Below are 14998 nucleotides of genomic sequence, written 5' to 3' on the forward strand. Positions count from 1 at the left end.
CTGTGTAACGCCCTGATTTTGATGCAAATTAGGGATGCATCAGGGATGGGAAAACATTAAATTCCATCCAAACACACCGTTACACCAAATTCTATTGGCGCAAAGTCTAGCTAAAATACCAAAAGAAAGAAAACTCCACCCATGCGCACAGCAGTAGCGCGCACACACATTTTGGGGGGCAAGTGCTCCAGGGGAAAAAAAGGGCGCTTTTGCACATATCACTGGCATCGGGCAAAAACCTTATAAATCACATTTTGGTGAATTTAAACTTTTTTCAAAAATCTTTACTGTTTATTTGTGTGATGTCGCATGCGTGTTATTTTTGCACATGATTGACCAATCTAAAGTGTTGAAAAAGACTTGCTCTCTTTCACAATGCAATGCTAATGGTTGAACAAACCTGCCATTTTGGGGTCTCCTGAAAAGTGACCATTTTTTAGATACAAGGTTTTGGCCCGATGCCAGCGATATGGAATAGTTTATAGAAGTGTACATTTAAAAAATTTTTAAAAATTAAAAAAAAAGAAAGAAATGAAAAGAAAAGGGCATATAATTACACCAGGATGGGTTTTCCTGCCACTCTGGGCTGCTTGAGAAGGTCAGCCAGGACCTCCTTGACCTCCTTGATCCTCGGCCGGTCGCTGGAGTCCACCACGAAGATGACACCGTGTGCCTCCCCATAATACTCCCTCCAGGCCCCCTGTGACTCTGCTGAGCCCCCCACATCCAGCAGGGTGACCAGGTAGTTCTCCACCCGCATCTCACTCCTCACGCAGCCTTGGGTGGGGCCTCCTTCCACGGCGTGCGGGACTGGAGGGGGTAGGAGGGGATAGAAGAGACACACGTGAATTCAACAGCTCCAAAACAGGAAACTTGTCAATACAAACAGAAAAGTGAAAACAAAAGAGTATTTTTACCTTACTTTAATAATTAGTTTAATAATTAAAAATGTGATTTCAGGTGCAGACCCGTACTGTTCACTTTGAACACCTTTGCTGATACCTCAGAGTCTGGTGTCTTTAATGACAAGTGTCTTTAAATAGTCTGTTCTTATCTTTAGCCTACAATGGCAGCTTTCTCACAATGTCTTTGTTGCTTATTACCAGCTTAAAAGAAAATGCAATCTTACCAGTGTGTCACCATAGTCTTTAACCGCCACATTTTTGTCCAGGCCTGTTTCATGAGTTCGTTTTTTTTTTTAATTTAAGATAAATCTGCTGAACCACAGTTCAAAAGCAATGTCTGATTTTCAATGGTTAATTAAAATTAATATGTCTTTATTATTATTATTATTGCTATTATTATTATTATTAGTAGTAGTAGTAGTAGTAGTAGTAGTAGTAGTAGTAGTATCATCATTATTATTATTATTATTATTATTATTATTATTATTATTATTATTATTATTATTATCATTATTATTATTATTATTATTATTTTTATTATTATTATTATTTCGTAGCGTTTGTGGATTTAGGCTGGAGCTGGAGCATTACAGTACATATCGCCATCTCCTGGTGAGTTTGAGAAATGGTGTCGGTGACAACTTCCGGTAATTTAAAACAAATATCAATTATGCGAATCGTGCGTGCACTTAATTCGCTGTGGCGACCCCTGAGGGGAAAGCCGAAAGGATAACAACATACGAGCCGTATTTCGATTTATTTGTGTCTCGAGGCGTGCTGTATTCCATTTTCGTTTTATAATTGAAAATTAAACATCAAATTGGCTTTAGACTTCTCCTTACTCGTTCCAGACAACTACCTTGGAAATCAAGCTCTATTTCCATTTTGGTTTTTGTACTGTAAAATGAAAATCAAAATAACCAGGTTTTTCACATCTGCTTCCAATCATAACATCCAATGACCAAAAGAGACATGGACCCCACAGCTACCACATGTGGAAACACAGTATTTAGAAGGAAAAACCAAAGAGGTGATGAAGAAATCATGTTTTATGTCGTGCGAAGAATTTACAAAGTCATTGTTGGATACCTCTTAACATCCCTCGGATGGAGGACGTCTTTCCTGCTTTGTCAAGACCCACCACAAGAACAGTCACTCGCCTAAGAAATAAATAAAATATTTGGCATTGAAATCAAATCAGTTAGAAAAGTTAAGATGAGACTCAACGAATGGAATGATTCATTAAGCTACACAAGATTACCAATACCTCGGTGACTTGAGATACGAGTACCTCAAATCATCTTTTGCCGTTAAAATGAATGCAAATGTGATTCATCCATTCTAACCTTCCTAAAAACAGAAATTGTTCTAATGTATATTTGACTGAGGGGAAAATAACACCCCATAATATTGTACTTTATACAAACATGCAGTAGTTGCATTATTTAATAAAATCAAAAGGAATTCAACAGTATTTGTCGCACTGCATCAATTGAATGGCCATTGTGCTGCTCTTTCTGCTGTGCCTGGCTTGGCCACCTGGGGGCAATGTAAGATAGACAGATACTGCTCAGTAACTAGACGTCTCAGCTCTTCTCAGTTCGTCAGTATGGCAATGCCACTAATAATAGTCATAATTTGCAGAAGATAAAGAATATACGGTAATAGCTGTACTCTTTGTCTACTGCAACATAGATGCCAATTAGCGTTAGCATCAAGGTAGCAAAATGAAGGCTATGCTGTGTGGTTATTTGAAATACTCAAGGTATAATTGTCTTTGTTTCATGTTTAGTTTGACACTAAACTTCAAATGGTAGTGGTAATAGACAGCTTGGAGCCTTTTTTGAAGAGTTGTTCACTATTTGCCAAATTGCTGTTTATTTTGGAGTAAACTGAGTTCACTGCCACCAAGTTCATTCACTTTTATCTGGAGGCACCACTGTATAGACTGCTCAGAATAATGTCATTTACATGCACTGCAGCATCAGTCAAAAACAAGCATTCTTATAGTATCGTCGCTGTCCTGTGAAAAACACGTATCTCCAATTTTGGAAACTTTTTTAATTTTCACTTTAATGCGATTTCTGTAACGCGGAAACATGATTCAGGTAGAAACAAGAAAATGGGAAAAAAAATGGAGATAAGTGTTTTTCAAATGACAGAGACAATATACTAGACATGCATCCCAATTAAGATCACCTTATAGGCTCCTGGATTTTGGAGAACCAGGTGCAGCAGTTGCTCATCAGGTTGAACATGTTGTCTTGAGGTGAGCAAGGTGTGCACAGTGGCCACCATTTTCTCTGCAAGCGGTATCTGGCAACACAAGAGGACATGATTACTACTACTACTATTACATAACAACTAGTGAAATGCTCTCATATGATCATTTGAAATATACATTTCATTAGTGGGTGCCTTTGAGAGATGAGAGATAAACCTGGATGATGTCCCTGATGATTCCGCCTTGTATTTGTGTGACCTTTACAGAGGTCACTAAATCTTGCTGTCTCTTGCCTAAATACATGATGAGAGTTACCTATGAATTTGAGTAGATTAGAAGATCATGGGAAAACCAAATTTATTTTAGTACTTACGGAAAGAAATCAAGTTTTATGCAATATTCTAATTTATTGAGATGCAACCTAGTTGGTTTAAGGAAATGCATAATCAATCACAGCTAAGCAAAAAACAAAATCAAATATGTGTTCACGTGTACGACACCTGTTACCTCCCTCCCCTCACACAACCTATAAATGTCTTTTTTTTTAATACTGAGATAGGATAAAAATGGGAAAATGTGGGGGAAATACCTGTAACAATCCTTGACAAAACAACTAAAATCCAAGAATGGCTAAAAGAAATGAATAAATAAAACCAAAAATTTCGGATCCCTTGTGAGCACCACAATTACCTCTAACGCTTTTATGCTCTTATTGGACCTGAGCACCACTGTAACATGAAATAGATTACGGTATATCAGGAACATCCTTCTAAACATTAATTGAAACTAACACTTTTTTTTCATCTGACTTGGAGTTTATATATTTTGTACAATGAAGATTTTTTTTTTCTTCTTGAATTGATCAACAAAATCTTATGCCATGCTCTGCTCAAATTACATGGCATAGGCGTTCATTTGGATGAGTTCCCTAACAGGAGGTGGTCAAAGTACGATCCTGAAAATCACCCCAAATGGCTTCTTCAAACCAAAATGGCTGACTTCCTGTTCAATTTGGGGCATGGATTTTGATGGTCTTTCATGTGTCCTATTTAAGGTGGACCAGTCAAATTGGTGTCGGGGTTGAATTTGGTCTCACATTCCAGGGTTGCTTGTGAGCGGGTTTTGTGGGCTGGTGTTGGGCATCCCAAGAATCGACACATTTTCACCAGGATACACGTGCCCATCAAAAGTGCTGCGTTTCCAGCCTTGTCGAGCCCCCCAAAAGGCAAATCTTTGCACAGCAATTCCAAGAGGGCTTCTGAAAAACATGTAAACGTCCTGAAATTGCTCTCAATGACAGCAACCAACTGTAACTTCTTCCAAGTGCTGCATACGCATGAGACACTGCTCTGTTTTAGGGGTGTATGGTCATCTAGTGTGTACTACACAGCAAGTGTCTGAGGTCAGCAGAAAAAAACAACCACAACAAAACACACACACACACGCAAACACACACACAAACTGGCAGGTCTTTCATTCCAGTGCATCTGTCATGTCTTTGTATAATCTGCTAAAGCCAGTTTAGAGTGGCCTGCTTTTCCTGTGTTGTTAACGAGTTGACCCATTTGCTTTGACGCTAGGTCACCATACAAGCGAATGAGAACGGGTTCTGTGTCAAAGCAATAGAAATATTTGCAAATAAGCTCGTATAGTCATAGTGCTAATGTGCAACTTTTATTCATTGAGAGAATAAGTGTCAAACTCAAAGCCAGGGGGCCAGATTCTGCCCGCCGCATCATTTCATGTGGCCCGTGAAGGCAAATCATGCTGTGCATGTGTACTTCATGTTTCTTGCTAAAACATCAACATTTTCTTCACTTTTAATAACATTGATATATTCCAAGCATTTTTTACTCCTTCTTAAAATAGGCGAATATTTTTTTACTGGCTTCTGATTTCAGAAGTTATCCTTTTTTTTTTTACATTTATTTTTTCACATTTTTTACATTTTTGAGGTGAGTAATTCCTGGATGCACTGTAACTCCATAATAGAGCCACTGAGAACTAAAGTGGCCAAAATTAATTCTTGTCATTTTGCAGGAGAGTAGCCTAAACCATGTCACATGGAGATGGCGGAAATATTTTCCTTTTTAAAAAGTTTCCTGTAAACATGACTTGTTTCCAGAAATGTGTTTGTCCACACAGATGGTGAAACGCTGGAGTGTACATGCCAGGCCTAAAGTGGCACTACAATGCTGCCACAGGAAGCCAGCAAAAACAGAGAATAAGAAGCCAATGCGATGCCAAAAATGGCAGGAATGTGAAGCAAACAAGGAGACGTTTGTGTGGGTTGATGCAAGGGAAGCGTTTTCAAATGTATTCACTCTGAGAGACCAGGTTTCAAAAATGACCACATTCGAGCTTCCAAAATGTCGGTTATATGTGGAAGCAAAATAGAAATGATAAAAACTTTGCGAAGACACTCAAACTTGTTTCCACGGGGACGGGGTCTAAAGCAGCGGTCACCAACTCCGGTCCTCGAGGGCACCTGTCCTGCAGGTTTTCCATCTCTCCCTGCTGTAACACAGCTGTTAAAATGATCAGCTCATCAGCAAGCTCTTGAGAAGCCTGATAACGATCCTGATCATTTTAACAGGTGTGTTACAGCAGGGAGAGATGGAAAACCTGCAGGATAGGTGCCCTCGAGGACAGGAGTTGGTGACCCCTGGTCTAAAGGTTTTCCCAATAACTGCCATTAAAGTGCAATCGTGGTTTAAGTCCAAACATCCATCAAATCTGTCAATATTTCATGAAAAGTGTTCAATAGCATTCACTTTTCTGTATTCATTCCTGCACTTAAATTTCAAACAACTAAAATGAAATTAGCCCACTCAAGTTAATTAAGTGGCTGGTTGGTCCTATACATAAAACTAACTTTATCTTTCTCAAAACATACTGTATTGAGTATTAACCTTGACAAAATGCATGCATTGCCTTAGCAATAACAAGCCGTGCACTTATTGATCTAAGCAAATAAACATACAATAGTGGACTCCAACCGAACATTAGCAGATGATTGTTGCATACAATTATTCATTTATAATGATACATTTGAATAATAAAACGATTGTAAAATGTAATAAATTACTTACAGAAGCAGGTCTACGTCCATGCAATTGTTTGTGTACACCAATGCACTAACATCTTGTTAGTGCATGTTTGTTAGTGCTACAACACTTAATCAGGCTCACGCTAAGCTTCCGCTCACCCCATGCGGGAGGCGCAGCCCCTGTGTTTTGGTTTCGCAGCCAATCACAGGGACACCGCGTGAGCCATCAGCCCGGCCTATTGGATGACATGGTTTCTCCTCTTTAACAAGACTAAAGTAACTTAATGGGGATCTCTATTAGGTTAGTTTAGCCCACTGGGGGGCTAAATGGGTCTCATGGTGTGACCCGTGATGTCTGAAAGTGGCACCATGTCGTTTATGGACACATTTAGACTGGGTGGAAAATGACATCACCTTGACAACGAAGATGCCCATGTGGCACCCTACAGTGTACATGTGAGGCAGGCTTTCTTAATACAGTATATGGACATACCGGTAAGTGTTATATAATATAAATCAATTGATTGTAGTGAGATACACTGGGTCATACTGTGTTCCAAATTATTCTGCATACAGGATTCATTCATGTTAAATAAACAGAGGTGGCAAAAGTAGTCACACCCTGCACTAAAGTAGAATTACAGATACTTGTGCATACAAAAAAAGACTACTAATAGTAGAAGTACAGCGAAGTCTTCCACTGGCAGGCATTATAAGAATGTACAGTCATACAGACAAATAAGCCACCATATTCTCTGTGACTCAATAAGCTTCAATAATATTACTTGTTGTTGTTGCAAAGAATAAAGAATACACATGTATGCCTATATGAGTATTGTCATATTGTCTACAATATTGTGTACACATTGCTCCATCATATGTGTTCAACTGTTGCTTGAAGGATAATAACACTGCAACTGCAACTATCGATGATTATGGTTAGCACGCCAATGCCGTTTTCCACTCCATGTTCGCATTATGCTAGCGGGCCATTCTTAAGTCTTAAATAAATACATCTAATTCTTTTAGGTCTATGTTTGGTTTGACATTAAAGGAGTGGCATTAAACAGCTTGAAGTCTATTTTTTGAAGAATAGTTTACTATTTGCTAAACTGCTGCTTAGGAATGTTGTGTTGAGTTCACTGCCATCATACAGCGCTTGTATCTCAAGTTTTCACTTGCAGGTAAAAGCAAATAAAATCAGCCGAATCACAGTTTGTATCTCGAAAACGTCATAAATCGGGTCACTGATAGATTTTTTTAATTTTTTTTTTACAAATTCGCTATGAACTGCATCAACAACATACAAAAATGAAAAAAAAACACAAAAAAAACAGCAGCTTAATCATTTGGAACAAAGGGTCAATAGGGTAACCAAAATCTTAGAAACACCTACCAGTACGATGCATGATAATAATGATGTTAAAAACATACGAATCAAAGCTAGGGATTGGCTGCCATACAACTGTGACAACAGACGAACACACACACATGTTCATAATAATTTCTAATAATAAACATTACATTTGTTCAGTTGTTGCATCCCATTTACACTTTAAATTGTTTATAAAGACCCCAGACCCCTTGCTAACAAAAGTGACAGGCAAGTCATTTATATCTTCTTGAGTCGTGATTTGATTAGAACAAAATAATAATCGTATCTCTTAACGCACTGCAGTATATTTGTGGACAGTAGGATTACACATCAGCAAGAGGGGATCAACTAGTTACACAACGTCATGCAATTAGTTTACTGAGGTGAAGAGAACTACCAGTAGATGGCATCACAGTCACGGACTTTTTTGGGGGGGAGGGGGCGGTCTACAGTGCACTAAATCAAAGCGAGGCACAATTTTCCAAAGTGTTTCCTTATTTGTGCAGTGAAATTCACAGCAAGTTATACTTAAAAACCCATTTCATACCACATCATCCATACTAACCATTCAAAGTATACAATGTGTGATACTGAAGAAAACGGACGGACGGACAGACATACAGACAGATGGATAGAAAAATGGAGAGAAAAAAAGCACACTATAAAAGCACAATATACAAAGTAACGAAGATGAATAAAAACACGATTAAAAGTCCAAGTAATGCTTACACGGTCCAAGTAATGCTTACACGACTGATTTGCTTTTAGCCGGTTTTTTAATTCAGTCTTGAAGATGTTGAAAGTGGGGCAGTGGTACAGTGTTCCAGATGTTACAGTCTCTGACTGACAGAACCGACTGTCCAAAAATCTGTAGGGCACTTCACAGTCTCCTCTGACCACAGAGCTTGTGGCTCAGCTGCCAACATAGATTTCACCTTTACAAATTCCCTTAACTTATTCAATTCCAAAGACATATTTATATGTCTTTTCACAGTCAGCCATTCAATCCCAGGAACTTATTTATATATTTTATGAAATATTTGGAGTATTTAATAAATATTACAAGCAAATTTAAAATATTTAAAATGATCAAAACTCAGAAGATTGTACGTCTCCAGAATTTGATGGTGATGGTACAAAATCTATTTTCTAGCGACTATTTTTAGAGCTCTTTTATATAATGGCTGTATTTATTTAAATGTCGTTTCATTTGTGAGAGACCACTTTGTAAAACAATGCTCTATATGTGAAAACATCATAGCATGCAAAAACATCTTAGCAGCCTTAATTGATACAGATGAGCAAATAAATCTGGAATTGTGAAGGATGAGTTTGATTATTTTAGAAATTCTCATAATGTAACTTTTGAAAGTAAGAATGGAATCCAGGACCACTCCAAGGGACTTGGATTATTGTACCAGTTTGAGCTCATCACCTCTGAGAAATACATTTGAATTGACAATTTTATTGTTTTGTTTGCAAAACATCATGCAGACAGTCTTTTTAAAATGTAAAAGGAGACATGATTTTGTGAGCTAGTCTTGAATATGGGCCAATTCAGTTGTAAGGCTATGGCCAGCTTCCTGCGTATTTTTTGCTGGGGTGTATATTACTGCTTCATCTGCATACATTTGTATATGGATGTTTTCAAATGCATTTGCAAGGTTGTTGATGTAAAGAGAAAAAAGAACTGGTCCTAGAATGGAACCTTGCGGGACACCCATGGTACACTCCCAATAGGGGGATTTGACACCATTGACCATAGATAGATAGATAATTAGAAAGATGGATGTCCTCTATCCATCCATTATCTTTTGTTAAGTAATTTACAAAGGTGAGAGGGCAATGCTCATTTTTGTGAGATACTGTATAGGCTTGTCTTGGCAATACACTACAGGACAACCAATAAAGTGCAGACAAAAACAAAGAGCAGCATTGAGGTGTAATTAAAAGACATAGAAAGTCTTATCTAAAAAGTAAAAATATGATTAAAATGTTGCATGTAGTTGTATGGTAATATATGCTAATATTAGTTATAGTGTTATTATACTTAAGGTGCATAAATATTGAGTGTGGATTCAGGGTTGGATTGTTTATCTCATTAAATCAGTACACTAATGTCCAGTCAGGTACCACCCTCCTCTGCTGCTAACGGCTACACTCAAACACACGCGCACACACACCCATACACGCACGCACCCACCCCCACACACGCCCGCGCACACACACATACCCAAAACAGCTGCGGTCAAGCAAAGCCGCCACACCCCTGATTGCTCCACATAACATGCTTCAAAGACCCCTGTCAGTTGATTTCGCACTCGGGCTTGACCTCCTGATTCAGAGGCCGCTTTACAACGATCTCAAACAAAGGCTGCACCGCGCAAGCCTGACGTCTGCTACTCTATAATGATATTTCCATCTTCCGCTTTCCCCCACGGCCCTACATGAGCACAGCGCCTCTGCAGTCTGGAGTCAGTGACCCACAGCAACGCATGCATTAGTAATGATGAGCCTTCATTTGTGTTGTCCGCTTCCTCCTCCTCCTCAGTACCGTGCGCAACTCATTTACTGAGATTAAATCTGACAGGAAGCAGATAGCATGTTTGGAGTGATCTCTGTGGTCAGTCTCCCCTCCCTCCCCCCAGAGGAAATAATGGAATATGTTGGATATCAAAGTGTAGCTCTCAGTTTGTTTTTTTTACGTTAACCGTTTTAAGTCAATGAAAAGTGAACATAAATAAATTTGACACTCCCTAGAGAAGAGTGTTGTTAACAACCCTGCAAAATTTGATTAGAAAAGCGATCATGCCCCGCCCACCTGTCAACTGTGAATCAAAGACCTCTACTACAAGCTGCATAAATGACTTCGACTTCATCTAGCATTTCTCTTCAACCTACAAATATAGTAACTTCATGTTTGAGCCACGGGAAAAAATGTGCTAAATCCTCCCATGGCTGGACGAGGTCCCACCAATGGGGCTTTTCCACGTCACGAAAACGAGGCACTCTACACGCACCAGTGCAAAACCCCTGTCCACACACTGGCTGTAATGCCAGACTTTTGTTTATTTTTCAGCCCTCGCTCTTCTGCCTTCTCTCCGTGACATTGTGCACTCAAGGCTGACAACAAGGCACTCTAAAGCGGCCAAGTCAGTTTACCATCTGGAGGGAGAATGCATTTTTGTGGTGTTTTATAGACAAAGCTTGCTGTTAACTGCACATATTTTATTAGTATTTAAATAGCATGTAAATACTGAGGGGGACCTGCAGTGGGCAAATGAGCTGAATCTCTTTTTCAATAGGTTCGATCAGATGCCTGCCTCCACTCAGTCTCTCCTGCTGCAGTCTCCACCTACTCCTCCTGCTGGGCGTGTCACCCCCTCCCCTCTTTTCTCCACAGACTCCAGCTCCCAGCTACACCAGCCTTGGCCTTCACAACATCTCAGGTGAGGAACCAGCTGAAGAAGATGAAGGCGAGGAAGGCAGCGGGTCCAGATGGCATCAGCCCCCAGCTCCTCAAATCCTGCGCAGACCAGCTGTGTGGAATTGTCCAGCACATGTTCAACCTGAGCCTGAAGCTGGGCAGGGTCCCCCAGCTATGGAAAACATCCTGCCTGGTCCCGGTGCCAAAGACCCCCCACCCGAAGGAGCTCAACAGCTTCAGACCGGTGGCGCTGACGTCTCACCTGATGAAGACCCTGGAGAGACTGGTCCTTGTCCACCTGCGCCCCCTGGTGAGCTCCTCAATGGACCCACTCCAGTTCGCATACCAGCCTGGCATCAGTGTGGATGATGCCATCATCTACCTCCTCCACACTTCACTCTCCCACCTGGAGAAGGCGGGGAGCACTGTGAGGATCATGTTCTTTGATTTCTCCAGTGCTTTCAACACCATCCAGCCCACCCTACTGGGAGACAAGCTGGAGCGGGCGGGGGTGGCGCACCACCTCACCACATGGATCCAGGACTACCTCACAAACCGGCCACAGTATGTGAGAACACAGGACTGTGTGTCTGACGTGCTCCTCTGCAGCACGGGGGCCCCACAGGGAACTGTCTTGGCTCCCTTCCTGTTCACCCTCTACACCTCGGACTTCAACTACAACACCCCTACCTGTCACCTGCAGAAGTTCTCTGACGACTCTGCGATTGTCGGCCTCATCACAGGCGGAGATGATCGGGAGTACAGAGAACTTACTCAGGGTTTTGTGGATTGGTGCCAGCAGAACCGCCTCCTGATCAATGCGGGGAAATCCAAAGAAATGGTGGTGGATTTCGGTAGGCGCCAGCACTCTTCACCTGCACCAGTGAATATCCGGGGAACAGATGTTGAGAGAGTCTCAACTTACAAGTACCTGGGTGTTCATCTGAACAATAAACTGGACTGGTGCGACAACACAGACGCCCTCTATAGGAAGAGTCAGAGCAGACTCTTCCTACTCAGGAGACTGAGGTCTTTTGGGGTTCAGGGGACACTCCTCAGGAACTTTTATGACTCGGTGGTTGCATCGGTCATCTTCCAGGGAGTGGTCACCTGGGCAGGCGGCGTCTCGGCCCGGGACAAGAAGCGGCTGGACAAACTGGTCAAGAGGGCCGGCTCTGTCCTGGGCTGCTCCCTGGACTCTGTGGACTCGGTGGGGGACAGGAGGATGTTGGCCAAGCTGTCATCAATGCTGGGCAACCCGGACCACCCCCTCCAGGGCACCCTAACAGCACTCCATAGCACCTTCAGTGACAGACTGTTACACCCTCGCTGTGCAAAGGAGAGATTCCGCCGTTCCTTCTTGCCTGCTGCTGTCAGACTCTTTAACAAGAACATTGTGTAGTCTCCACAAACTGGCGGTCATTAGTGCAATTGTGCAGTCCTGCACCTGAGCTCGTATCGTGCAATACCCAATATTCCCCACTACTGTAATACCGTGCAATACTCAACATTCCCCACTACTGTTAGTCTAGTTTTATTTTTATCCAATGCTGTTCCTTACATTTCACTACAGCACTGCAGCACTGTCACTTAGAGTATTTTTTCCTCTGTACTATGTACAGGCCGAAATGAGTGTTCCTCATATTTTTTATGTAGATGTAGGTTGGTGTGTATACACATGTGTATATACACATGTTACTGCGTATATCTACATAGGTTTGATTCTAAATGTTTGCCGTCAATGTTATACATTAATGGCCACATTATGCCGCCGCCCCTGTGTGACCTATATCTTTGCTACTGTAACAACGAAAATTTCCCCACTGTGGGATCAATAAAGGCATTCTTATCTTATCTTATCTTACTAAAAAGTATTAGAAATTTCAAATGTGAGACTTGAAAAATGTAAAAATGGTAAAGTATAATAGTATAAAGTATAATGTGGAGCTGAACATTTTTGTAAGGGTTGGAATCTGTGAACTTCAAACATATCACAGGATGAATTAAATTTGGAAAACATCTTCATTCATTACAATAGGATTTTTTTTTTTTAACTAGCCTCAACAATATGCTGTCAGCGTGACCTTCAAATTGTTTAAGTACGGTTTCCCCTAAAAATTTAGCTTGGTTTTAAAATTGCCTAGACTTTACAATGTTTGACTATGTGCATTTGGCTATAATTAAATCCCTTCAGCAAACAAGCAGCTCATTTGCTTTCCGCGCTTCAGCAAACTGTCAGACTGGTTCTCTTAACCTCAATTTTAACATGTGCCCTAGAGAGCGAGCGTGACCTAAACAAGCAGTGTGACAAATGAGGACATGTCCGTTTAAACAGTCAATGAGTTGCAGAGTGAGTCACCCTGTGTTATTGTTTCTCTCTCTACTGTACAGTTCCCAGCGCAACAAGTCCTAGGACAACCAGTGGGTGAACTCTAAAAATGGAAGTGCAAAGCAACTGAACTCTCAATGCTAAATGTATCCCACTGCTAAGCTGCAGTGTGTTCTTCTCTGTGCTTTTACTTTGACAAGAACATGATATACTGCAAAACACTCATCCATTTTTAGTTGAATGCAGTGGAATAATTTTTAGGAGAGATGACATTATCGTGTAACCATGTGCTAATGGAGGGAGTTTTCCACATGCGTCCACTGGCGGAAAAAAGCATCATTAAGGAGACAATATTCAGACAAATATTGAAATAAAAACATCATGATGACTACATTTCAAGGCACCGTTGGCGTGGAACCTGACAGAATCCAGCTGCTAGATTTTCTCTGGAGAGGCTGCTGCCAAAAAGCACATTTTTCTGTTAAGGCAAGAGGTTAAGTAGCACTGGGGGGACAGTTACAGTAGATAGCATCTTAAATACATTTTGATTTAAATAAATTGTTATCTTATATGCTTTCATATACAGCGAATGGAATGCTGGTAGTGTGGTCCATTTCGATCCGACAGGTTTCCCATAACTTTTTCAGCTCAAGACTCCATGTTGTTACATATTTGGTTCCTCCCTTGGACCCAAACACACAGAGTACAAACACAGAGGTTGATATAACGATTTGCTAATTATGTGCACGAATGCTGAAAAACACAATAGACATGAACTCAGCATACCAAACTGGAATCATTTGCCAAGAAAACGTGTTCCTGTCTAAATGAAATAATTTAACAATAGGCCACTCAATAAAAATAACCATCTTGGGAAAGGCTGCTCTCCAGGGATGTGCCTCAAGAGCTTTGTTATTGGACACCCATGTATTTACCTTTTCCAGCTACAGTACGTCCAAAAATATGTAAAAAGGAAGTCTCCAGTGACACACCGTTGGTTACTGTAAATAATAACTATTCATCAGGAATTTGGTGTCTACAAGTATAAAATAAACTATTTTTGTATATTCACAAGCATACATCCACAAATATTTGAAACCACACGAAAAACTATTTTACACCGCAGTAAACCAGTAACTTAGACTCAGAATTAGGAACTTGAGCATAAATTTGCCGCGTTCACACAACAGGAACTCTTCAGAATTTTTTTTTTTGTATACAAAATATATAGCATACATAACGTTGATGTTTTGTTGTATTGTTACCCTTGCTAAGTTTTAAACTGTAATGGCCAGTATGGCATCCCTGCATTAGTGAAATCATTTTTTTTCTTTTGAATAATAGGTACAGTACGAGTCAAAAGTTTGGAGACACCTTCAAATTCAAATGGTCTCAAACACATAAGTGGTCAAGAAATTAATGCTACTAACTCTCTGTAAGGCACAGCTGTGAACTGAAAGTCATTCCAGGTCATAGAGCATCATCTAAGGTAACTGAAAAAAATGTGCAAAGCTGTTGTATGGACAAAATGTGCCTACTTTGAAGAATCTAAATTATAAACCATATTCTATTTTGATTAACATTTTTTTAACCAAATAATTCCATAAATACCATCCATCAATCCATGATCGATACCGCTTATCCTCACAACGGTCGCGGGGCGTGCTGGAGCCTATCCCAGCTGTCTTC

The 14998-nt window shown here is 40.5% G+C and overlaps 1 protein-coding gene across 3 annotated transcripts in view; it reads right to left on the reverse strand.

Moving 5' to 3' along the window:
* arl13a (ADP-ribosylation factor-like 13A) overlaps nucleotides 1-14998 on the reverse strand; it is a 30590-nt gene that overhangs the window by 4516 nt on the left and 11076 nt on the right. The window contains exons 1-4 of one of the 3 annotated variants that reach the window (XM_086023350.1): nucleotides 6222-6372; nucleotides 3105-3221; nucleotides 1995-2065; nucleotides 558-810 (exon numbers count right to left, since the gene is read on the reverse strand). In XM_086023350.1, coding sequence (XP_085879476.1) covers nucleotides 558-810; nucleotides 1995-2065; nucleotides 3105-3221; nucleotides 6222-6241 — 461 coding nt within the window. In that variant the 5' untranslated portion in view covers nucleotides 6242-6372. Of the gene's footprint in view, nucleotides 1-557; nucleotides 811-1994; nucleotides 2066-3104; nucleotides 3222-3306; nucleotides 3327-6221; nucleotides 6373-14998 lie in introns of those variants that run through there. The other 2 variants (XM_086023353.1, XM_086023351.1) reach the window with 2 other exon arrangements.

Source organism: Filicampus tigris, chromosome 2 (assembly GCF_054856515.1).
Source record: "Filicampus tigris isolate MCC_2025a chromosome 2, RoL_Ftig_1.0, whole genome shotgun sequence".
Classification (NCBI taxonomy): domain Eukaryota; kingdom Metazoa; phylum Chordata; class Actinopteri; order Syngnathiformes; family Syngnathidae; genus Filicampus; species Filicampus tigris.